A 24,246-nucleotide genomic window follows, 5' to 3' on the forward strand; every position below is an offset into this window, starting at 1 on the left:
TAAAATTATCTAATTATAAATATAATTATCACATTTAAAAATTAATGCAGAAATATCACTGACTATTGTTTGTGAACATAGACAGCCTTGCTTTTTTGTATTAATATCGATTAATTTGAATTATTTGCGTATAAATCTAACTTTGTTATAGGAGTCCAGCAGCCCACAAACCGGAATAAAAAGCCCATTTCTTTTCCCGCCACCAGCATCAGCGGTTAATTAACCGCTTCTTGTTTGATTCCCAGAGCACCATCATTCCATTTCCACCCATAAATGAAGTTTCGTTGTCAACTGTACACACCCATAATCATCCACGTTGAAGATGTCTCTGCTTGTTCACACTCATTCTACTTTGATGATCTTGTTCGTGATTGTACCACCAACTCCCGTTATCTCTGATTACAACTCCAAACATTTGCACAAGTTTTCACCATTCGGACGCTCATTTTCAGGTAGTTTTCTCTCCGTATCTCGCTTTCTGCGGTTTCTTGAAGTTTTCTGATTTCTCGCAAGATATAACTATGTTGATCTTGTCTTATGGGGATGAGAAGTAGATATTGATTTGTTCATGTTTCTTTCTTCTTTCACATTTCTCCTTATTCTGGGTGCAAGTTAGAAATGCTGCTAAATTCTGTGATGGTTTGCCTCTTGATCATGCTTCGTTTGTCTACTTAGAAATCAAGAATTTATAACCGATATGGAGGTGAAAGATGTGGAAGGTACTGATAATGGGAAGAATTGTTTTGCCATCATGATGTTGTCTAAGAGTAGAATGCCTTTCTTGATTTCAGCTGATGAACCTTCCAAGAGAGCTGCTAATAGACTGTTCAAGAACTTCATTGGAGATGATGGGCGGATTTATGCTTGTTCAGGCAGAAACTTTTTTGCCTTTGAAAGCAATGGTTCTATTGCGTGGATGGTACACTTGAGTTATACATGCAACGCAAATATAGCTCCAGTAAATGGTGGGTCAAGAAAGGCAAGGATCTGGGATGAATCTTGTCCAGTTTGAATTTCTGAATTATAACCATCCATTTTGTTGTTTGTGATCTTGGGACATCAGGCTCTATTGTCATGTGCAGACAATGATTGTGATGTTGTCCCATGAATCACTATGAATTATGCATAGGTTATGAATGTTTAGTTTATGGGGTTACTAATATTTGCAAGGCCAACTATTGGCAGATATATTTGGTTGCAGAAAAAAGAGTACTAAAAATCTATCCTTTAAGAATTGGAACTTCTGAACCTGCCGTAGAAGTATTTTTTGGTCCAGGACAAGGTACAGAAGTAACAGGAGAAATTATCGGAGTCTCTGCAAGCATATTCAGCTCATGCGTGGTCATTAACGTTAAGAACCAGGGGCTATTTGCATATAGGTTGTATGGACAACTCGTGTGGAGAGCTGGTCCAGTGCTTAATCAGCACGGATATCTCCAAGGTTGCAGGAATAATATTACAGAGTGCCATTTTACTTCAGTACCTGTGATTGATCACTGTGAAGCTAGTATCTATGTAAGCTCCAATAATAAGTTCATCTCACCTCTTCTTTGGTTACATTCTTAAAGAGAAAATGCCAGCCCTCCTGTCATTCTTCCTTGTTTTAACTATGATTTATGGAATTAGCTTTATCTCGAGTCGTCAATCCTGTGTCAACTGTTTAACCTTGTGCCGTTTTAAATGAGGTGTTTGTGGCACCGAATAATTCATTTACCTTGATGATTTATGTGGGCTGGTCTCTTTTTCTTGCAGATCTCCAACAGTGTAGGGGAGCTATATTCCTTATCAATTCGTGGTCCTTATTTTAAATGGATTCAAGATCTTAGATCATTTGGAAGTACATTTACAATTACTCCTGGAAACAATGGTCGTCTTTATGTTACTATACCAGATGCAGCTCTCGTCCTGGCATTGGATGTTTCCACAGGACACATTTTGTGGCAAGGAAGTATTGGGCCATTAAGTTCAGCAGATTACGAGCCAGTGGTCGATGCAAATGGTAATTGGATTATTGTTCCCTATTAGTTGAGTGACTAATATGATGATTTTCTGATTTCTCTGGTCCAAATACACTTAGTCGGGAGAACTAATTTAAGAAATGTTAAGTACATTACTGATCCATTATTCAAATTATGACTGATCAGCTTATTTAGTAACAGTTGGTTGATGAAGCAGGTTGGATATCTATTGGCTCATTGGATGGATTTCTTTATTCATTTTCACCCGTAGGAGCTCTGAGAAAATTCCCAAAATCTGCTAGTTTGGATTCTGTAATCCAAGTTAATCCTGTACTTGACTGCTCCGGGTATGCGGTTTACATTTCTCAGACGGAAATGGAAGGAAAAATTTCACAGACAATTGCGGAATACACTTATGTATCAGCATTAAAACCGAAAAATGTTGCATTAACTTTGCTTGTTCCAGCTTCTGGTTCCACCTACTGGTCTGGAATTGATCCTGGTAATTCTACTCTCTCTCTGTAGTGCGTGTGTGTGTTTGTGCATGCATGGAGAGCGTTTATGTTATTTCGTCATTCTATTTTCTTTCTGGTTCAGAAAAGAAATCTGTTTCAGTAGCCGTAATTCATGTTTTGAACAAGCAGGTAATTTTTTGGTCAAGCTGTCCCAGAGTGATCTGCAACATTTTGTACTGGATGAAAGAACTCTTCTGGCTTTTTTTGCTGCTTCAAGTAAGTTGGTCTCTTTCACAATTATACCTTGCAGTGTATATTTCCACACTCATACAACTAAATAAGTGCTTTCTTTCAAGCAAAATTATGAGAACACTCTCCTCCAGAGTTCACAAATAAACAATCAAAGGACATACAGGATGAGCCTTAACCATTTAACTTTTCTGTCATGCAGGAAACGGCAACCCATTGCCTTGTCGTAGCACATGTAATACTCTTTTTGCCGGCTACATTAGCTTTTGCTTTCTTAGCTGAATTAAGTTCCACCTGTAAGTTCCTTACATCATGGTGCCCCTTTTTTGGCTCCAGGCCAGAAACTTGTGTCTAGCTGCTCACAAGTGAAGCCCAAGAGCATAAGCATCTACACAGGCAAGTTTAACACAATTTCTCTTTGCTGCTAATATCATAATAAAAAAGTTCATGTCTGACATTTTTCTTTATGCAGGCAATGAGAGAACAATTATATTGTTTCTCTTAATTGAATCAGTAGTTTTAGTGTTCCTTGGAGCAGTAGTACGATATTGCTGCATCTTTTGGAAGAAGAAAAAGCTTCAAGGTCTCAACCTGGGGAAGTTTCTTGAAAAAAGAGTAAGCATAAGATTTGCATGTTCTTTCACATTATCATTTTCATGCATACCTTAACTGATCCACACTCCACATATTCATTCTTGTTTCTATGTAGCGTTCCCTACTATCCCAAAAGAAAGCATTCGACAGAATGATCACAGATCTGGAATTGAAGGCTTCAGAAGAAGCAGTAGCCAACGAAGTGCTTGAAACACTAAGTGATTTGGTTAAAGAAAGAGAAGACATCAAGAGAAAGCTCTCAACAACATACAGTTTAGGCAGAGACGGAGAGAAATCACGTTCCAAATTCCTCTTACCGTTGCGTTATGGCAAATCCAGGAGCTACTCATTTCAAGGCTCCAAGAACGAGAGTATTACGATATTTCACACACTTAGTGAAACTACTTCTTCTGGGGACTACAGCAGCAGCCCCATTGAAGAGGCTGACAATCTTCTCTCTGAAAATGAAGAACTTGTTCCTGATGCAAAGGCAAACGAAAAGGGAAAGGCTCCTATTGAAGTTGAAAGCTCAAGTGATGATGAGATTCATGAAAACGAGTACGTTGCTGATGAACCTTCAGCTTCGCAACGACTTGTACATCCATTGTATTTGGAGGATTCTTGCAGTGGAATGGAGAAGGCGAAAGTGAATGATGATGTAAATGGTATGGGAAATACAGACAGTGGAAATAGAAGGTTAAGGAGAAGAACCATGTCCTTCACTAACTAGCTACCTACTGCCTACTCAAACAACTTCAGGTCACTTTGGTCTTTCATGTAGTGAATTTGTGAATGTGATCTGGGCTTTAATATAAGTGTGAGGTTTGAGGAAATTTGGCTGTGAATTTCAGATATATACAATGGTAACTATATGGTAAAAAATAGAGTAAATGGTAGCTTTGAAGTTTTACTAGTTTTCTTTGGATTTTTGTTGGGGTAATCTATGTATTAATTTGATAGTAATACTTAGTTTCTATTTTGAGATAATTACACAGGATTTTAAAATTTGATATAATTACAAATAAATTTATTATGATTTGAAAAATTAAATTTAATAGTCTTAATATCTGTTTCCATCTAACAAAAAAATCGTTTCCTTAGTCAAATATTAGCAAAAAAGTTGAATAAAAATTTATATATTATTGACTTATTCAAATGTAATTTAATAAAAGAAATATTATTTTATGTAAATAAATCAATAATAAGTATTTTAAAATAATTATCCTCGTGAGGGGAGTTGTGCTAGATTCCAAGAAGTGTGTTCTAATTACAGAAAAGTTACATTAGTTTAATATATTTTGTTAATGAAATTTATTGTATAATTGATTATGAATGAATGATTGATTGGTCCTAAGACTTTTGGGTACCTCTCAATTAATTATTAAAATCCAAAATAAAAGAAAGGCGGCCGCGACCTTCCCGAATCTCGACTCGAGTATCTATCTCCCTCTCTCCTCTCCCCCTCTCTCTCGCACATATACACAGACTTGCAGAGATACGGATTTCTTTGTCGTCTTTAATTTCAAATCTCGGCGCCTCAGCTGAGCTCAGTGGGCTGGCGGCTTTGCTTTGCTCATTGCTGAAGTCTCTCTCAGATTCTCAGTTGCCGCTGCATTCAGTAATTCCTAATTGACGGGTAATTGGAAACCCTAATTCGGAGTTTACTTCTTCTTCTTTTTCCCTCCCCTGATTTTACGTGAGACTGAGTAATACGAAACAATCGAGTTAAGGAAAGCCCTGTTATTGATTTGAGTTAATTCTTCTTCTTCTTCTCTCTCTTTTTTTTTTTTTTCCTTTTTTGGGTTTATTTAGTTCTTTTTTGGTTTTTACATTCGGAAGGCCATTTTTTGCTTTGTTGAAAGACTGGGCTTCTATGGGTTTCTACAATCTCCAAACTATGAAGTTACGGCCTTTAGGGTTTCGGGATTCTATAGGATTGGGTGTTTTAATATTTTGGTCGTGTGACTTAACTGGGTCTCCCATTCTTCGCTGTCAAAGGCAATTCTTTTTCGGTGACTGGCGTATTTCTTTCAAAGTAAATTAATTCTGTTTGTTGACATTCAAGTTTTTAGCATTGTAGTTGAAACAATAGTCTTGTGTTAAACATGAATTTCATACCCCATCTACTTTTGTATTTAAATTTCTTATTCCATGCAGGAAAATGCCACCTTTAGCCTTGTTACATTTGTATTATTTGAATTTCCTGATTTTTGTCATTGTTTCAGGCTGTGAATGGTACATGAGAACAATCGTTTCTTGCATTTCTTTGAGTGAGAGTTGTGTGCATCTGTAAATGACTTCTGAATGGTTCCCATTTGAGGATTCAAAAGACCGTGTAGAAGATATTAGAAATCAGCACGTTGCCGAATGGCAAGAGATTTTGACTTGTCTAGTTCACATCCTTTACATTGAGATTGTTTGAATGTTAACTTTATCTGGTGGCTGAAATGTCTTAGCTCCATCTGTATGTCATCAACAATTCTGCAATCATCTGTCTCTGAAAATCTGAGTATTAAAGTTTTTGTGTTTATTTTAAGACGCCCTTGAATAGATAACTTTTGTTCAGATCTGAAATATGTGCCTATTGATGCAGTTTCAACTTACCCAGAGGAGATAACCCATGCTATGGAGACTGAGGATTTAACCAAACTTCCCGCTTCCAGTAATTCTGAACATGGAAGTGAGAATGATGATCAATATGAATCTGGTTGTGAAGCCATTAAATCTGATTCTCCACCTCTAAATTCTGAGGCACTGGATGAGATTAATGGGGATGCCACTGGAACCATGCTGGGTGGTGTACATGAAAATATTGGAGCTTCGACAATGACCGACTGCAAAAAAGATGCAGGAAACAGCACCCGTGTGCTGCCGGTTGGCTTTGAATTTACAGAATCAGTTGCTGTAGTAGAAAATATATCTGTCAGCTCTGTGCATGTTGAAAATGGATCTCCAGCTGTTAAAAGTGAAATCAGTTTGAGCAATCATAAGAATGATGAAACCTCTTTAGGTAAAAGGGAGATAGGTACTGCTGGTTGTATCCTTTTCCGAGCTTTGTTTGATTACGTCTATGTCATACATGGAGTTCAGTCTCGGTAGGAGTTTGAGAGTTCATTTTGTATTTGTTATTTTTCATGTTTTTCTCCTCTTTCTGTGATTCACCTAATCACCAATATCCTGGTTCGATACTTTCCATAACTTAACCTTCCAGCTTTATCTGGTGTTAAGAGACCCCGAATAGCACTTGATGAGCAGCAACCTTCAGTGCATGTAATCTATAACTCTTTGCCCAGGTATATTACTTCTATCAGTCATTTTGCTTAGAATGGTAACACAATCTCATAAACTTCTGTATCATTCTCAGAGAAAGTAAACAAAAGCTCGAAGAGCTATTACAGCAGTGGTCTCGGTGGCATTCACAAAGCTGCTCAACATCTGATGTAAGCTTGTTCTTTCAATATTGTTCACTTATATTTCTGCATAGTATAGTTGGTATAGGCCAATGCTTCTAATCTTTGCTATAACTTACAATGGTTTAGCTGATGTGCAATTATATCATACCCAGGATTCGAATTTAGTGCTGGAATCTGGAGAAGAGACTTACTTCCCAGCTCTCCGTGTTGGCTTGGATAAGCCTTCTGCAGTAGTATGATTCTCTTCCTGCTATACTTTTGAGGTTTAATCGAGATGACTTGACTTGACCTTTGTCAGTACTCCATGTATTTCAGCTATTTGGAAAAAGTAACTACTGCCTAATAGAAGCCTAACTTTACATTCCATATACTTAAGCAACCTTGGAAAAAAGACTCGGCAACTTTTTCCCCTGTAAAAGAATTAGCAGAAACTGCGTAGCATTAGTACATTCTAATTTCTGAGTATCAAGGAGAAAATTGAGAAATTGGCTTGCTCAGTCTTTTTTCAGACCCAATTATCAAGCATTGGGTTGATGAATATATATGCATCATTTATCAAATTTTGCTAACATCAGTTGCTATATCCAAAATAGTTTTTTTTAATACACCGTTTTAATATTGCTTTATGTCTCCTTTGCAATCCAAAAATGAGATACTTCGTCAGAAAGAACATATGTTATATTCTCGTATTATTCTGATGTTTGTTGGGTTCATGAATACCTTTGCATCCTACTTTAATCATCAAGAAATGATTTTTTATATTTGTTTTTATTTATAAATTGCATGTAGACCTTTTGGGTGGATAACCAAACAAAGATACAGTCAAGTAAGGAGTTCATACCATTGGATGGCACTTCTGTTCCTCTCTATGATCGTGGATATTCTTCAGCTTTGACTTCAGTTGATGGTTCCAGCGGTTTGGACGGGTATGCTTATTTTAGTCGATTTTAGAGTTGGTTGGTGTGTGTTAAATGACTTAGGTTGAAAATCCCTTCTTTCGCTGTATGACCCTGAAAAGATTTTTTTTTCTGGCAGTCCTTCCATCTTTTCTTCTGACCTTTGTTTGTCTTACCTTTATCTGTTCGAGTAACACTGTTAAATATGCCAAGTGGTGTGATTACTTTCACCTGATGTGGAACTTTCAAGTTCTGTCTCTCTTGTGGGGGTGTGTGTGATATGAAAATGACGCATGTTGACTTGGTACATACAGTTTGTGTATGGTACACGGCCTTACAAGAAGACATAGAAACCCACAGCTAGCATAAAGTTATATACCGAATCAGTTTCTTATAAACGGTTTGCAGTTTGTGAATCATAGGTGGACTGGAATTATACTCACTGACTGGTCAGTCATTATGAGATTTATGGATTAGTTGAAGAAACAAAGGCATAACATTGTCCAATTATTTACTAAGAGTTCTATAAAATCATCGCATGATCCCAATCTGATATCTTCATTGGTTCTGCAGAGGAGTGGAGAAACTGGAGACCTCCCGTTGTTTTAACTGTGGTTCATACAGCCATGCACTGAAAGATTGCCCTAAGCCACGTGATAATGTTGCTGTCAATAGTGCTCGGAAACAGCACAAATCCAGACGAAATCAACATGTTAACTCTCGTAATTCGACTCGGTATTATCAAAGTTCTCGAGGAGGAAAATATGATGGCCTGACACCGGGTGTGCTTGGTGCTGAAACACGAAAACTTTTGGGCCTTGGGGTAAGATAAACTCTTGTTCTAAGTGGAAAAAGGTGTTCTTCATTATTAGTGGTATGTCAGCCTGAGCTATTGTTAAGTAGATTGTTGGTTGAATACTCAAGTTGCTGTTGAATCTGTGAGATTATCTTCTGCATTTACATTCTCAATTTTGTTTTATAGGAGCTTGATCCACCTCCATGGCTTAACAGAATGCGGGAAATCGGGTATCCACCTGGCTATTTAGGTAAATATGGAACCATGCTGAGAATGCACTTGTCCTTGTACTCTGTTACATCTTTATGCATTTGACATTCATCCAATTTCTGCTTCTTTTGCTCATTAAGGTTTTCACTTCTAATTTTGTAGATCCAGATGTTGAGGATCAGCCTTCAGGGATTACAATTTTTGGTGATGAGACAAATCATGAAGAAGGTGAAGAAGGGGAAATTCTTGATAGCTACATGGAGCCACCTAGGAAAATGACTGTTGAATTTCCAGGGATAAATGCTCCAATCCCAGAAAATGCTGATGAAAGACTCTGGGCGCCAGTCTCTTCAACTGTTAATCCATCTAGCGAGCACCCCCACCACAGAGATAATCACTCATCTGAACATCTCAGAGGACACTACTATACCGAGCAAAGGAATAATCACTCATCAGAAAATCTCAGCAGAGGACACTATTACACTGAGAAAAGGTGGTTTGGGGAAATGGAAGATGATGGCCCTCCTGGCTGTGAACCTGGAACTAGCCCTTCTCTATCAAATCATTTCCGTAGACATGGTGATTATGACTCTAGTCACCACTCCCAAAGTCCACAAACGAGTCAATCGATACCTTGGAGCCCTAGTATTGGCAGATCCTTCTCAGACAGAGGTAGAAAAAGCCCTCTAGTACAGGATCGTTATGGTTCTTCAAACTATGGTCATTATGGTACTTTCCCATATTCATCTCCCAGATAAGACTGCGTCCATAAAACTTCTTGAACGTATTTGGTTAGTGGCTGGATAGTGACAGCTGTCCTTTGTATTCGGTTCTATCACAAATCATAAGTAAGGGACAGCATAATCCTTCATCCGAGGAGTCAGAAAGCATAAAAAGGGAAGATTCCTCGCATTTTGAACTGCGGATGGCTGTTGGGATGAGAGAGCATCTGCAGATAGCTACGAGGTATATTTCTCGTTGGTGTAATTTTGAGCACAGCTGTTCATGTGAAGATGTCTAAGCAATTCTGGCTGCGGGTACATTGTACATTTGGCATCTTGGGACTTGTTATATGAGAGCTGCGAAAGACATGCATTCTCCGAATTGTACATTGTACATTTGGCATCTTGGGACTTGTTATATGAGAGCTGCGAAAGTCTCCGAATTGTCTCGTGGTAAACGCACCATACTTGTTAACTGTCACTCTACACTTCAATGTTGATGACATTAGTTAAACTTAGCTGTACTTTTTGACGACACGCCATACATGTTAACCCCAACTGTACACTTCAATACTGATGTTAAGTTTAAATGTATTTTTTGAACTCTTCTTTTCACAAAAATCTCTTAGGGCATATGTTTATGAATAATGTCCAAGGAGCAAGAACAGATGAGAATACGATAAAGACTACAGGGAACCACCACCCATCAAAACCTCGTGTCATATTAGAAAGGGGCTTCAACCGGGATTTTAATGAGTTTCAGAACCAGTAGATATTTCTTACCATGCCCATTAAGAATTTCACCTTCAATAATCAGATTAGACATGAAATTGCAATATTTTGTACAACATCGCAATCAGCAGTACTGCAATGTTGATCGGCGAACTCGATTTGCCTGATAAGTTCACAAATTCACGTTGGGAACAGAACCTAAGATCTTAAGCACATTATTACCACAATAAAACCTGATTCACTGGGAACAGTAGCAAGCATGGCATAAACAAAGCTCTAATACACAAAACAGGAAGAAAGAAAAGGAAAATGTGAGTCCAGTGTCAGTAGGTGCACTGTCCAAGAATGCTACAATTTATCTATGCAGAAATTGTACACTAACAAACCCCAAATAACGAGTGGGAGAAGAAGGGGGTGCTATTAACTGCTCCAGCCTGAATTGATTTCTTTTTCATAGGTGATATTTGCAAACTAATACACACAAGTTGAAACTGCAAATCAAATTGGCATATGCTAAAAAGTCAATACAATTAAGACGATGTAGTTGGTCAGTTTATGTGGTGAGGAAAGTCCAGAGCTTCTTCCCGATAGAAACCTCACCAGGATGATCAACCTCATCATCATCCCCATCGTTATTGTCATCTTCTCCCCCAAGGCTCTCACTTTTGAACTCTTCGTGACTATAGTCCCTGGCTCCTTCTGCCATTCCATTCACCTCACTTCCCACCACATCATCCACAGAAGTATTTGTTGTGTCAACACGCCCACCATGGGCGTCTCCTGCAATTTTGAACTGTACATACAACAAAAATGGTTAGGAGGTGCAAAGACCTCACAGTTTCACAGCATCAAAATCAAATTCCAAAAAGAATTAGGTGTTCTCCATAAATATGCAACCTAAGCTGAATCCTTGATGATGCAAACTCAGCACTTACAGGACTGTCTGCAGAAAACTCACTAGCAGCCCAATTGCTTCTTACAGGCTCATCACCATCTCCATCCCTAAATCTTCTAGGAAGTGCAGCTGCTGCTCCGGGTTCATTAACTTCTTCCCTTGAAGCTCCACCAATTTCAACATTCTCTGATTGGTTAGCTTCAGCACCAGCCAGTTGGTTGGGTTCTTTTTCCTTGCCCCTCCCTACTCGAGGTAAGGATCCATTAGCCACTGTTCCCACTGATCTGCGAAGGAAAAATGTTAACTTTGTGAATATCTCATGGATGGACATTTCCGTTGAAAGACAAAGGCAATAAAGCAAAAAGATGACCAAAATATTAGCTACTAACAGGTTCAGAAAAAGTAGGACCTCTTGCATCGATTAGCTCAGATTCTAAGTTATTGACTAGCACAAATCTCAATACACATATGGGGATGTAACCTCACACCAACTAAATTATGTCACTGACTTGAATTCAAGGAAATCCAAGCAAAGCAGGATAAAATTGTTCCTACACAGCTGTGGTCCATAACTATGCTGTTCACCCAGAGCCAAAAAATATAACTCCAAGTATAATGACAGTGTTTTGATTTGGTAGCAGACAAATCTACATACTATGTTTAGTTATAACCACATTGGTTCTAAGGGGTGAAAGACATGATTGGTTGAAGTCATAGTTGGCTGCAGAATGAACCTTAAAAGCATATGACTTCAGTCTTAAACTTATGAAAAGTCATAATACAGAATGGGAAAAGTTGTGACTTACTTTTTGGGTTGGCGGAGATTGTACCGTTTCTGACCAAGGCTTGGTTCAGCTGCAACAACTCTCTGTCGCCTCCTCGGGCGATCACCATCCTTGATGCTGTCCGAATGACCTTCAGTTTGACTGTTACTTGCTGTACGATTTCGCTTTCTTATATTCTTTGGAGTTCCAACAAGATCTGATTCTGCTTGGCTATCGTCATTTGTGTAAACAGAATTCTCCACATTACCATTAGTTTTAGAACCATCAACTGCAGCCTTCACGGATCGTGCTCTATTTGCCCCAGGCCTACCTCCCTTGCCAGGTCGGCGTTGTGCCTTCAGTTTGGAATTTTGAGAATTTTCTGGGACACTCAGTGGATCTTGATCAACTGATAGTGCTTGACCAGCCTCAACCTCCCTAATGGCACTATCAGATTCAACTATTTGGAAATCAAAAGAATCATTTACTACTTGCAAAGACGCTTCTGGCTCTTTTTCACCACTTGGCAATGTTTTTGGTGAACGCACAACTTGCTTATCAGAAAGTGCTGAAATACCCATAGGATCCGGCGCATAATCAAGTTCTAGTTTCTTTCCTGGTGAGAACTTAAAAATCTTGGAGGTACACTTCCGGAGCCAAGAAATGGTTCCACCAGCACTAGGAGATCCTGAATTAACCAGACCAGGGGATGATTCAGCACCAAACCTCTCGACAGTGCCCTCAGCTACCTCCTTCAGATAATTCTCTGCTACCCTTGGCAGTGGAGGGGCCTCAAGGTTTTCCAGTTCAGTTAAGGGATGAAGATCAGACAGCACAAACTCACGAATAGTCTCTCCACAAGTGTCGCAGTTCTTCTGTTTCTCAGCAAATGCAATGAAGCGTTCTCTTTCCTTAATGAACTGTTCCCTTTGATCTTTCAACTTCTGGCTCAAGCCAACAAGTTCCTCAATATCTTTTTTCATCTCATGCTGCTGTGCCTCTACATGCTTCTTGTTCTGTAAAATTTCCAGTTTTTCTTTCTCTATCCGAAATCTTTCCAACTTCATCTCTTCCATTTCTCTTCTGGCTACTTCCCTCAAGTAATTAATATTGTTAAGTTCCATTTCCTTCTCTTGCTCAAACGTCTTTTCCTTCTCATGCAAATGAGTCTCTATCTCTTCCTGCTTCCTCCGCATTTCAGTCTCAAGTTCTTGTTTCCGCATTTCAAAATCATGAGTCAGTTGACTTTTCTCACTTTGGGATTTTTCAGCCAAAATTGACTTTTCATGATCCATGCTGGCAGCAAAAGAATCTTTTGCCAATTTAAGAGCTTCCAGTTCCCGCTGTACATACTGTTGTATTTCCAGCTTCTCATTGCGTAGCCTCTCCTCTTCAGAATGTCTTAGTTTTTCCAAAGATCTTTTCTGTTCAAGAACGTCCTCTTCTTCTTTCTTTATCTCAGATCTTTTATCATCCAGCTCTTCCCATTCTTTCTCAAATTTCTCCTTTGCTTCCTTCAAATCATCTGCTTCCTTCATAAGTTCCTCGCTTTGGAATCTGTATTTATCTATCTCCTGTTTCAGTTCAGATTGCAGGCGAGCAAGTTCAGTTCGTTCTTCTTCAGTTACTTTTAGCTGTTCTCTCTCCTCATTTAATCTCAGCTGCAGTTTCTCAGAGTCGACCTTCAGATTCTCAAGCTCATCTTTGACTCTAAGTAGGTCTTCCTTTTCAGCAAGCATTTGTTTTCTCTCTTTCTCCAAGTTTTTCTCTTCCACTTTAAGAGACTTCTCTCTTCCCCTGAAATCTTTTAATTTGGAATCAAAATCCAGCTCTTTCTCCCTCACTTTCTCCGATTTCTTTTCAATTGCCTGTTCTCGTTTCTTCAATTTCTCTTCCACATGTGCAATTTCAGCTTCCTTTTTCTCCACTTCAACCAGTTTGTTTTTCAACTGGTCATCATGCTCCTTTCTCTTCTGCTCCATCTCCAACTCGAACTCCTTCTGCTTTTCAGTCAGGATGCTCTTATGCTCATCCACCAGTTTCTGAATCTCCAACTGCATGTCACAAAGCAAAGTAATTGGAAAGCAATCAGAGCCACAAGAGAGAATGAATAAGAATTGATGTCAACAAATATTCTCCGTAAAGGTAAATCATATAGCTGTTAGCAACTGGACAACAGAACATATGCCAAAGACACTGACAAACATGGACCTTAAAACTCAAGAAAAAGCTAGACTTAGTAATCAACATGTCTTTGAAACCTAATGAATCAAATGAAGAAGTACTCACTTTTTCTCTAGTGTTCAACTTTTCTTCCAATTCCAGCAATTGTTTCTCTTTCTCCTCTAGTCTCTTCTTAACATCATCAGCTTCCTGCTTCAAATTCATCAATAGTTAAGGAAAGCAAACCAGAATATCAGCACCAAAATTATTGAGTGAATAGAAGTAAGATATGAACTTGCCTTCTCCTTAAGAGCTATGCTTGCTAATCTGCTGCTTATATCATCTTCTTTGTTCTTCAAAGTTGAATTAGAAATCTCAATCTTCTTTCTTAGTTCTTCAAGGTCATTCTGTTTTTCCTTCAAAACCTTGTCATTCTCATTCGCCCTTTCCTCTCTTTGGTTCAGCAATCTTCTACTATCAGCGAGCCTCTCCTCTGCTTCCTGTAATTTTCGTTCCCACTCTCGCACGTCTTCCCTTTGTTTAGATAGAGCAGTATCATGTGCTTCACGCCTGAGAATACAAGACTTTCATGTCAGACTACAATTATATACTAGGGTAAATCCAGAGAGCAATTAACAAAGCAAGAAAGGAATATAACTTTAAGAAATAAGAGCCTCAAACATACTCTGTGGTGAAGAAAGACCGTTCTCGCCGAAGCGCATTTTCTTGAGCTTCCAACTCATGCAATTTCCTCTCGATTTCTGAGCTCTTCCTGCTCACCTCAGCAAGTTTGGCATCAGCTGCATGGAATTTTGCTTCAACCTCCAATGATTTCTCTTCGACACTGGTGACTAATGCATTAGCCTCAGCTAGTTTGGAATCAGCATTGAACTTAATTGCAGCATATTCTGAGCGCATCTCACGTAAAGCCTTCTCAAGCTGCGGCAAACCATAAGATCAGAACTTACTTAGCTATGAGTAGTTGGATCTAATTGGAGATGGTTCCAGCTTATTAAAATCACTACTTTCTTTGGTATCACTCATGAACGGATAAGAAATTCTTTAGAAAAATGCTGGACCATGTATTTTCAGTATATGTAGTCTGAATTTCACAAAACAATAGAAACAAGACATCACCAGACCCATTTCCTACATTCACCTTTAGCACATCCCCAGCTGATTCATCTGCATGTAAAATAGGATTTTACATAGTATGTAATATGTTAAATGACAAAAACACACATGCATTTGTATAGAACCTTTCTTGCAACTTTTATGTAGACCTTCTACAAAATAGCAACCTAGTGGTAATACCATCCTCTTTGACAGAGTCAATTAACAATTTAAGTTATAAGAAAATTCAGGTGCCTACGCTCAAAATGAAAGCGAAAGCATGTCTAGTAAAATAATTTGGAAGGCACATCTTACATCGAGCACACACTGCCTTTCAACACCTAGTGCTTTCTTTAAATTCTCTTCCCGCTTCTCCACCTCGGACAATGCACTTGAATGAGCTGTTTGATCTCTTTTTAGAGTATCAGTCGTCTCAGCTAAAGCTTGCCTTAGTTCTTCATACTTCACTGCCCACTCCTTTTTCTCAATCAAAAGAAGGCCCATATTGTACTGATACTCAAAGAGCTGCATGAAATCACAAGATTTAGAAGAGTTACACAGAAAGAAAAAACCGCTAACAGTTCAAATTGCTTGTAACTTTGGAGGATTTAGAGACTGAACGAGGCTGAAGACAATTAACACTAGTAAGCACCTCAAAACTGTCATGAAAGGAACAACCTGAGTTACAGAAGAAGTTGCTGAACTCAAACTGCCAAAAGGTTCCAGTTGAGCAACAAACAACGTTACAACAAATATGTAGGAAGGTCCAAAGTTGGTGGGAAAGACAAGTCCGACATGTTGACTGCTCATTGGAGTAGTGAAGCTATTCATCATGATGCGGTAGTTCCAACTTTCAAATAAGTTATCAATGAAGAGGTTATATTTTCACTGGATCCTCTGATAACCATTTACTTTAAACTTAGGGAATAAAAGGAAAAATCAACAGCATAAACGGAAAAGTAACCGCAGAATGTACCTTTGTTTTACTTCCATTCTACTTTAGTAGTTTCACTGATAGAAGCCCCGCTCATCACCAATTTTTGCTATTTTATTAAAAAGCTCGAGGAGTCTAAAAGTTGTCAAGATGTAAACTTCCTGAAAGTTCTCCACTAAAATTCACAGGATTTATTTGGTGATAACATTCCCAATTACGCAACTAAAAGGAGAACGTAAGTGAATTTTCTGAAATATGCTATTGATCTGATACTACGATGCTATATACCAAGTCTAGAAAACCAAACAAATGGCTAGACAAGAAAAGAACACAATTAAAACAGAGAGTTAAAAAGAAGATGGATAGGAAGAAGAAGAAGATAAAATAATTAAGCGCCGAAACATAAACAGTTGCTGACCTCGTTCTCGAGCTTCGAAGCCCTCTCAGTCAACGACTCCTGGTCCATAACCCCATCGCCCTCGAGAAAAGTCACAGCTTTGCCTTTTGCTAATACCTCACCATTCGTCGGGCTTATCTGGTTAGTGGCCGAACCTGGTCCAGGAAGAGACCCATTCTTTTGTCCCGTTGCGCTCCTCGGCGCCAGAGACCAAAGCTTCTGCGGCGTAAACATTCTACAGCGGTTTTGCAGATCGCAAACCCCAACTTGATCAAAAACAAAAGATTTCACTGAATGGAGCAGGGAGTTTGAGTAGTGAGATGTCAAGCGAAACCCTAAATTCCAGGGAACCCTGAGGCGGACGCGAACAGAGTTCCCAAATTCCGGCGAATAGGATGTTGTTAAATCCGGTAACGTCTGGAAACCAACTTTCTCTCTCTACCTTTCTTTCTCTCTCCTGCCTTTTTTCCCCCACACCCACAGCCACCTTTCGTGGTGCGCGCGGATCACTCACGTTCTTCTAATTTCCCCCTCCTATTTTATGCCCCCCGACAGCAATTCTCCCATCCGAAATCACCTTCCTGCCCATCCCCGCACCTCCTTTCTTAGCCGTTGCTCAGGGTATTCCCGACATTTACCAGGGCCGCCTTTCTGTGAAGAACGTGGGTGGCTTGGCAGCGTACATATAGTAGGACGAAATTACCCTTGAACCGATAGGCTCAGTTCTGGGACGGTCACCCTGTAAAAACCGAGAAATCTGAGGGCATTATGTAATAAAACGGATATAGTAAGGGAATATACTGAATTGTAATGCCACGGTGTATGTGGGCTGTTTGGGAAGCTTTGGGAATGGGGCAACTGGCTTTAATGACCTGACTTGAAGATAAGCCCTTTAATTTATTCTTCTTTTTTTTTCAAGAATATAATATAAAAGCTAGAATTCTTGCATTAGTCTTTTGTTTTTATTTGTTATTTGGGGGCCCACTCTATTCTTGGAGTATGCTTTTTTCCAAAGAAAATATATTAATTGGTCTCTTTTTGTAGGCTAATATCACATTTTTGTTTAATTACTAATGACATGGTAATTACCAACTTTTGAGATTAATGGACGTTGATTTCTGATTAATTTGAGACCAATGCTGATTTAATTAAAAAGATACAAGTTTCTTTGTCTGCGGGTCAAATTTTTGCTAGCTTTTCCTTCTTATTTACGGAGTTGCCAAACAACCCTTCCCTTGGAAGTCAAAAGTCAACTAATCCTCAGAGCTCAGCCCGTCAGCTTTGGCCATCAGCGCAGTAGTCTGTTTTTCTTCTTTCTTTCTCTTGGCGGAGATCTGAATACTGGTGCAAAACCCCTCGTGCCCAATCTCTCCAGGATTCGAATTCTTTGTTGACCGAATAGATTGTCTTTCTTTTCCTAGAATCTTCAAATGGCGGTACCGCGGGTGCGGTTCCCGATCTTTCCGGTGGTGAGAGTAATCGGAATTGTTGTCGCCGTACTGGTTTTAGTATGGACCGTGCATTACAGGGGCGGATTGGCTCTAATATCAGAGAATAAAGATCTCATTTTTAACGTACAGTTCCTCTTTTTCTTCTTTAAATTCTTTCTTATGTGGAGTTCAAAATTTCGCTGGTTTATTTGGGGATTTTTGAATGGAGATCAAATTGAAATTGTGTTCTGTTTCCTAAATGCTGTCTCGAATGGAATAAATTATTTTTGTTTGTTCTCAGGTTCATCCTGTACTAATGGTGGTTGGCCTTGTCGTCCTGAATGGCGAAGGTACGAACAGAATGGAAAACACCATTAAACCAGTCTTTAATACTTGGGTCTTACCTATCTTCTTCTGAATAATAAAATTTGAATAAACAAGAGTCTGTTGAGCCATCTAATGGATGCATTTCGGTTTGTAATTCGTTGTCTATTGTGTGATCTATTATGAATTAGCTGTGTTTAATTGCGTTGTGGAAGGGTCCTTTCTTTTATTTATTTATTCGAGTTAAAAGTTTTCCTAGTTTTGTAATAAATTCACTAACAGCGCTAGACTAAGAAAATTACAGCACCATCTGCTGGATTGTCTTGCTGCCGTTGAAAGTTGTTTGTAGAATCAAGAGAACTTGTACACATATTCATAGTGTATGCTGTTTTCTCCTGAAAAATGATAATTTCTTGGTGAAGTGCATGTGCAAGTCAATGTAAAGTGTGATGCATGTGATTATGTTGTGACCTCATGTATTTGTATGCAGTTAGTGTTCTTTTCTTGGATAACTTATGCAGTTAGCTATTGGCTTTCTAGAAGGTACTTTTGCTGATTGTCTGCTCTTGAAACGTAATTATTTGTTCGTGTCTTTGACGAAGGGCCATTAGATTTGCTTAAGTGGCATCCATGGTTAAAAATGTCTCAAATTCAGTGTAGATGGAGTACCATTCCAATCTTATTTTTGACATATTTGCCTTCGGAAATTCTCTGGTCTGCTGTAGCATGATTTTTGTGCATGAAGATTCTGTTTATTCATACAGGATCTGTCACTGATAAAGAACAAATGTAAGATATTTGCATTTTCTCACTTCTTTACTTTTGAGTGTGTACCTGCCTCCTTTCTTGGTCTCCTTGCATTTTGTTGGATATGGATCTGGACTTTTCACTTGTTTTATTTTCCTTGGACCTGCTCTTATGTAAGAGGGTGTATATATCTGTCTGTGTGTGGACTTGCTGTCCTTTTAGACTACTAATGTGTCCCTGTTTACCAAGAACTCTTGGAAATATGTTTTAATTCTTGGCATAGATTTTTGCAGCAATGCTAGCATACAAGAGCGTGTCAGGAACAAAAAGCTTCAAAAAATTAGTTCACCTTTCCCTGCAATTCCTGGCTTTCTGTTTGAGCATCATCGGACTATGGGCTGCGTGGAAGTTTCACATTGACAAAGGAATTGATAACTTCTATAGTCTCCACTCATGGCTGGGCGTAGCCTGTCTTTTCTTGTTTGGACTTCAGGTAATCATTTCAGAATTATGATGAGTTGAAATTATAATAGCTTAATTTGCAAAGTTCTCGTTTGCACAGCGATGTAGCAATTTTCTGATCTCATCAATTAATTTATATAGTAACTTTTTTGTGTAGTGGGCTGCTGGATTTGTGACCTTTTGGTATCCTGGTGGATCAAGAAATAGTCGAGCAAGCCTGTTGCCGTGGCATGTGTTTGTTGGCATTTACATTTATGCTCTAGCTGTAGCCACCTGCACTACTGGTTTTCTAGAGAAGGCAACATTTCTCCAAACAAATAAAGTAATATCTCGTTACTCAATGGAGGCGTTGCTGGTGAATTCGTTGGGGATCTTGATTGTTGTTTTGGCTGGTTTCGTGATTCTTGGGGTTGTTTCACCCGTGTATGGAAAAGGAGATGTTCCAAGAGGAATAGCTGAATAGTGTCCTGAAAGTCAATTGGAACCGGAATCAAGATTTCTCAAAGTTCCTGCAGTTTGTTTCTGAGAGTTGGGATTTGGAGGGAATAGGATTAAAAAGACAGAAAATGATGAATATTTTCTATTTTATAGCATCAAAGAAATGCAAATGGCCAAGCATTATTTGCCATTGAGTCGGCAATTTTTCTTCTTTTCATCTGGATACAACAATTTTTTAATTTTGGTCTGCCTTTGGGATTTATGAACTGATTTATTGATTTTATTGCATCTAATGGAGGTTTTAGGAAGCTTCAAATATAGTTACCGTAATTGTTGCTCGATACAATCGGAACACATTTTGTTAAGAATTTATGCAATTGCCGAAAGTGGAAACATTGACCTGGTGTTTTTCCATCTCTATCATTCGTCAGTATGCTGTTTGAAAATAAATGTAAAGAAACTAGATAGAGTTATTTGTTCTTCTGAGGTTTGTTTTCCATCAAAGTCAATTAGTACTTTCGGGCACGTGAATGAATCACTGGAGAAAAGGACATTCTGGCGGTTGATATAGAACCAATGAAAGAACTCACAGATGAAAAACACACCATTAAGAAAACTGAGAAGATGACTTCTTTAATTTACTCATTTCATTTATAAGGACTTAAACAGAAATGGAGCGAGCACTATCCGGAACAACCAATAATTCCAAAGAAACAACCTCTAATTATTAGCGTTTCTGGATACAAAATTACAATCATTTCACTATCCGCTAGGATATTGAGAAGAGCTCATCACATCATACATTACCAAAACTGCCTGGAGAGGCGGAATATTCGCACTCTTCACAGAGTTGGGTCAGGCCGAAAAACAGAAATTAGTGCATTTTGAGACAAAAAAGATCATTCCAAAAAGGGTGTACAATGAGAATTCAATAAGAAAATTGATTTTTCATCTATAAGCAAGGACTTATAGAATGATTTTATCGCACATCTCTATATCCACAAGTGCTCTCTGCGATATTCTCGGACGATAACAGGAACACTGGTAGGTGGAATCTGAACACATCACATGAAACATTAAAACAAAGTGAATAAATCTCGTGTGAAGTATAAAACAGGAACAAAAATGACAACAGAACCATAAACCTAAGTAATTAGGCTGCCCAGTTTGGAAAGGAGAGAGACAACATGTTTTAACCCAATTAAACGGGAGAGAAATTTTGAGATCTGGAGTCGACAAAAGAACCATCCTCATGCAGATCAACATCACTTCCAGTTTTTAACCATCTTCAAATTCACAATATAGCAACTCTCAGGTTAATTAATCAATACCACAGTGAAAAATCTAACACTTCTAAAAACAACTGACTCATATGCATGCATTTTCTACCAAAATGATATGGTCTGGTAGCAATCATTAATGTAATGAATGACCCTCGTCCAACTTACCATGCCATAGTCAGTTATAATCATTGATACATAATCTGAAGGTGTTGCATCATACCTGGTAAAATAATAATCAAGAGTAAGCCATACAACCAATCAATAGAATTATCTTAAAATTGACAAGTCAACATCAGAATCAGGCTTACATCAGGTTCAAGAGCTGTAGATTCTCGCTATTGGCCCATCCATCCAAAGTATTTATTTCCTTTCTACCAGAAACCTTTGATATTACATCAGGATCACCTGCAATGATATGTTAGACCAATTGCAAAAATTAGGAGCTTGATATGTTGCCACTCTTTTGGATGCAACCTGATTTGGTAATAAACTGTTCAACATACCAAGTTCATTAGAGCAAATTGAATCAAGTTGGACCCTTTCGTGAAACTTGTACGCTTCACAACATATCAAGACTGGAACATGAAACTGATGGGCAACCATCGCAACACATGCAGTGCCAACCCTTGAGTAAACCGTTCCATTAGACAGCACTGACGACGCGCCCAAAAATACTCTAGAGACTTCATGCATTATATAAGAAACAGCATTTATATGAGTGTATGTACAATGAATACCCTTCCCCACAAGCCTACGAAGCAACTTTTGGCCTTCAAGCTTTGGACGCGAATCCACTATCACCACTCGGAAATGTTTACCAAGCTCATGAGCATGCAATAACATCATTTCAACAGCAGATGATGATGCATATGTCAGAAGAACATCACCATCCCTAATTTTGGTTACGGCATGCTTTACAATTACCTTATCTGCTAGAATTATCTTCTCGCTTATAAAACGATCAATATCAGAGATAAGATGGACTTTTGCCTCTGACTCAGACAGATTCAAAGGCAATTGAGCAATTCGAGTTTTAAGAAACCTAATTGCATTTCCCATGCTGATTGAAAGGGGTCTACATTCAATCAGAAAAGACACATAACCGTTGATTTTTGTTGTCAAGTCCCTAATAAGGGACTTCTCTGGTGGTGTGGAGTAATCCTTGATTGATTCTTGGAATGCTTGAAGCATTGCAATGCAGCGGGCATTGCCACCAGATATATCCCCAGCTAGATATCTCAGTCCAACCTGACACATGAAATCCAGAATGAAGATTAAATTGTCTTTAATCAGTTCCAGAGAAAGCAAAGTATGTTTCCCAGTAAATTTAACAATAAAAGATAATAAAGATTGATTAATATGTCAGCAAGCCACGGGCGGAAGGAAAAGGGTAGAGCCCATCAATTTACCTTGTAAACTGCAGGATGAACAGTATCAAGTTGGAAGAATTTTGATTCCAGTTCAGGAAGCTGTGTTCCATGTTCATACTGAGGGAGATGCCTAAAGAGTTCAACTCTGTTCTTGGCTTCAGTTTGTTTTACAACAGATCGCTTCTTTGCCTTCTCAACTCTGTTTGCATCATCAAACTGCATCCGTGGATGAGGTACGTCTTTCTTCCTATCTTTATCTGGCTGACGATCACCACCTTTTTTCTCAGAAGCTGCAACCGACGAGCTGTCTTTCTTTTGTGAAACAGCTTTTACAGGCTTCCCTGTGTTGGAATTTGCAGTGTTGACACCAGAAGCACCAGTCTTACTTCCTTCACCTAGAAAGATGCAACTTTCCAATCTAAGTATATTTCAAAAAAGTATAGTAGAGACGCAAAAATGCAGGATTCATTGAATTATTGATCCATTTAACGAGAAGATAAGTCAAAGTGGCTGCATGCAGACAGAACTAAGATTCATGGCATGGCTTAGAAGCATTTTATCACCGGAAGAAAGTGGCTTCCTCATCATAGCTATAGCATAAGAGCAATTTAGTATATGAAGATTTAAGTATTCTTTGATGATTCTAATCATTAATGAAGCAATACCATACATATAGTTCGCTATTCTACTCTCTGACGCAGCAATGGATGGAAATATCATCTGGAAATCATCGGCCAGAAAAAAATATTCACCTTTAGCAGCAGCCTTTGCAGCTCTCTGTGCCTCTTGAAGTGCCCTCCTTTCTGCTTTCGTTGTCTTCTCCTTTAATGGCTTCCCAGTCACTGCTCTTTGCTCCTTCTGCACTTCCACATTTGACCCTCCATCTGTTTCCACAATTCCATAAATCCGAAAACACACCCAAAACACTGAAACCCAAAATCGTAGAAAATAATATATCACCAAAAAAACCAAGATCAATAAAATCTACCCGGGGGCAAGTTAACAGCATTCTTCTGCTTAGCCAACGCCATATTAAACCCGCCAGCTGGCAACGACGTAGCGAATTTACCAGAACTACCTCTACGACCCCACCTAGGAGAGAGCGGGTCCTCCGAAAACTCCGTGGTAGCAGTAGGAGTTAAAAACTCAGACGGATTGTAACTGCCCACAGGAATCGAAGTATCAGCAGCACGGGCGACACGGAGGGGGGAGATAGGCGGCCCCAGGGGGAAATGGCGGGAGAGGTCGGTGGAGAGGTGGCGAGGCGGGGGGATCATGACGGGTGACAAGGAGTTGCCAGATGGGGAGACGTCGGATACGGGAGGGGAAGAGGATGTCGGGGCGGGTGGACCCGATTCAGAGCGGTCGAGTGGGGCCGCCGGAGCAAAGAAGCCGACCTGCCGGACCTTGGGGTCGCTGACAGTGCGGGGAACGCGGCGAGAGTCCATATTCGGTGTTGGGGAGAAGGGTTTGGGGATTGGGATTGGGTTTTTCTGTTTCTGTTATTGTTTTCCTTTTTCTTTTTCTTTAATGATTCCTTTATTCTGGGGTTGTTTTTATTGGAGATGGGGGAATCTAGGGTTCAGAGGGGAAATTAAGGTGGGTATACTGGTGTTGTGGGCTGACTGAACGGGACATTACTGTCTTTTTTGTTTCATTTCTTTGCCCTTTTAATTGTTACTTTCTTGCCAGAAAATCTATATCTATACCGCCCATACGAATTACGAAATACCTGGTATTCTATTCAAGAAATTTAAGAAATTACCTGGTTAAAGAACTAAACATGCCACATAATTCAAGGTAGATCACAACTCAATCAAGATTTATAATGATAAAAAGTTATTCAAACTGGTATCATAAATTATTTATACTTGGACTTCAATCATTTGCTCAACACACCC

At 39.0% G+C, this 24,246-nt stretch overlaps 5 protein-coding genes across 6 annotated transcripts; 3 read left to right on the forward strand and 2 right to left on the reverse strand.

Moving 5' to 3' along the window:
- Positions 1–711: 711 nt before the first annotated feature.
- Positions 712–4,163, forward strand: GEX3 (gamete-expressed 3). The gene is made up of 9 exons (XM_020699129.2): positions 712–979; positions 1,186–1,515; positions 1,753–1,999; positions 2,176–2,460; positions 2,603–2,689; positions 2,865–2,897; positions 2,999–3,058; positions 3,135–3,277; positions 3,372–4,163. The coding sequence occupies exons 1-9, from the start codon at positions 752–754 to the stop codon at positions 3,984–3,986; spliced, it is 2,028 nt and encodes a 675-aa protein (XP_020554788.2). The 5' UTR covers positions 712–751; the 3' UTR covers positions 3,987–4,163.
- A 484-nt stretch (positions 4,164–4,647) lies between these two features.
- Positions 4,648–9,914, forward strand: LOC105177744 (uncharacterized). The gene is made up of 9 exons (XM_011100989.3): positions 4,648–4,892; positions 5,850–6,293; positions 6,468–6,549; positions 6,621–6,696; positions 6,822–6,902; positions 7,459–7,595; positions 8,139–8,388; positions 8,548–8,611; positions 8,734–9,914. Exons 2-9 carry the CDS (start codon positions 5,882–5,884, stop codon positions 9,327–9,329), a joined length of 1,698 nt encoding a protein of 565 aa, XP_011099291.1. The 5' UTR covers positions 4,648–4,892; positions 5,850–5,881; the 3' UTR covers positions 9,330–9,914.
- Positions 9,915–10,285: 371 nt separating this feature from the next.
- LINC1 (little nuclei1) lies at positions 10,286–16,815 on the reverse strand. Its single transcript, XM_011100988.3, has 8 exons — positions 16,313–16,815; positions 15,276–15,485; positions 14,533–14,786; positions 14,147–14,417; positions 13,974–14,057; positions 11,727–13,738; positions 10,961–11,204; positions 10,286–10,818 (listed from the first exon to the last, which is right to left on the reverse strand). The coding sequence occupies exons 1-8, from the start codon at positions 16,523–16,525 to the stop codon at positions 10,579–10,581; spliced, it is 3,528 nt and encodes a 1,175-aa protein (XP_011099290.1). The 5' UTR covers positions 16,526–16,815; the 3' UTR covers positions 10,286–10,578.
- Positions 16,816–17,484: 669 nt separating this feature from the next.
- Positions 17,485–20,008, forward strand: LOC105177742 (transmembrane ascorbate ferrireductase 2). Its single transcript, XM_011100986.3, has 4 exons — positions 17,485–17,865; positions 18,023–18,071; positions 19,086–19,285; positions 19,412–20,008. Exons 1-4 carry the CDS (start codon positions 17,722–17,724, stop codon positions 19,715–19,717), a joined length of 699 nt encoding a protein of 232 aa, XP_011099288.1. The 5' UTR covers positions 17,485–17,721; the 3' UTR covers positions 19,718–20,008.
- Positions 20,009–20,392: 384 nt separating this feature from the next.
- Positions 20,393–24,017, reverse strand: LOC105177741 (translation initiation factor eIF2B subunit delta). 2 transcript variants are annotated; one of them, XM_011100984.3, is made up of 7 exons: positions 23,334–24,011; positions 23,098–23,229; positions 22,385–22,740; positions 21,479–22,223; positions 21,284–21,380; positions 21,141–21,195; positions 20,393–20,747 (listed from the first exon to the last, which is right to left on the reverse strand). In XM_011100984.3, exons 1-7 carry the CDS (start codon positions 23,791–23,793, stop codon positions 20,685–20,687), a joined length of 1,908 nt encoding a protein of 635 aa, XP_011099286.1. In that variant the 5' UTR covers positions 23,794–24,011; the 3' UTR covers positions 20,393–20,684. The 2 variants fall into 2 exon arrangements, with proteins under 2 accessions (XP_011099286.1, XP_011099287.1); XM_011100985.3 differs by lacking the exon at positions 20,393–20,747 and adding an exon at positions 20,756–20,978 and having other exon boundaries at positions 23,334–24,017.
- Positions 24,018–24,246: the final 229 nt, after the last annotated feature.

The sequence above is a fragment of the Sesamum indicum genome, linkage group LG9, assembly GCF_026168435.1.
Source record: "Sesamum indicum cultivar Baizhima isolate 11 linkage group LG9, ASM2616843v1, whole genome shotgun sequence".
Taxonomy (NCBI): Eukaryota; Viridiplantae; Streptophyta; class Magnoliopsida; order Lamiales; family Pedaliaceae; genus Sesamum; species Sesamum indicum.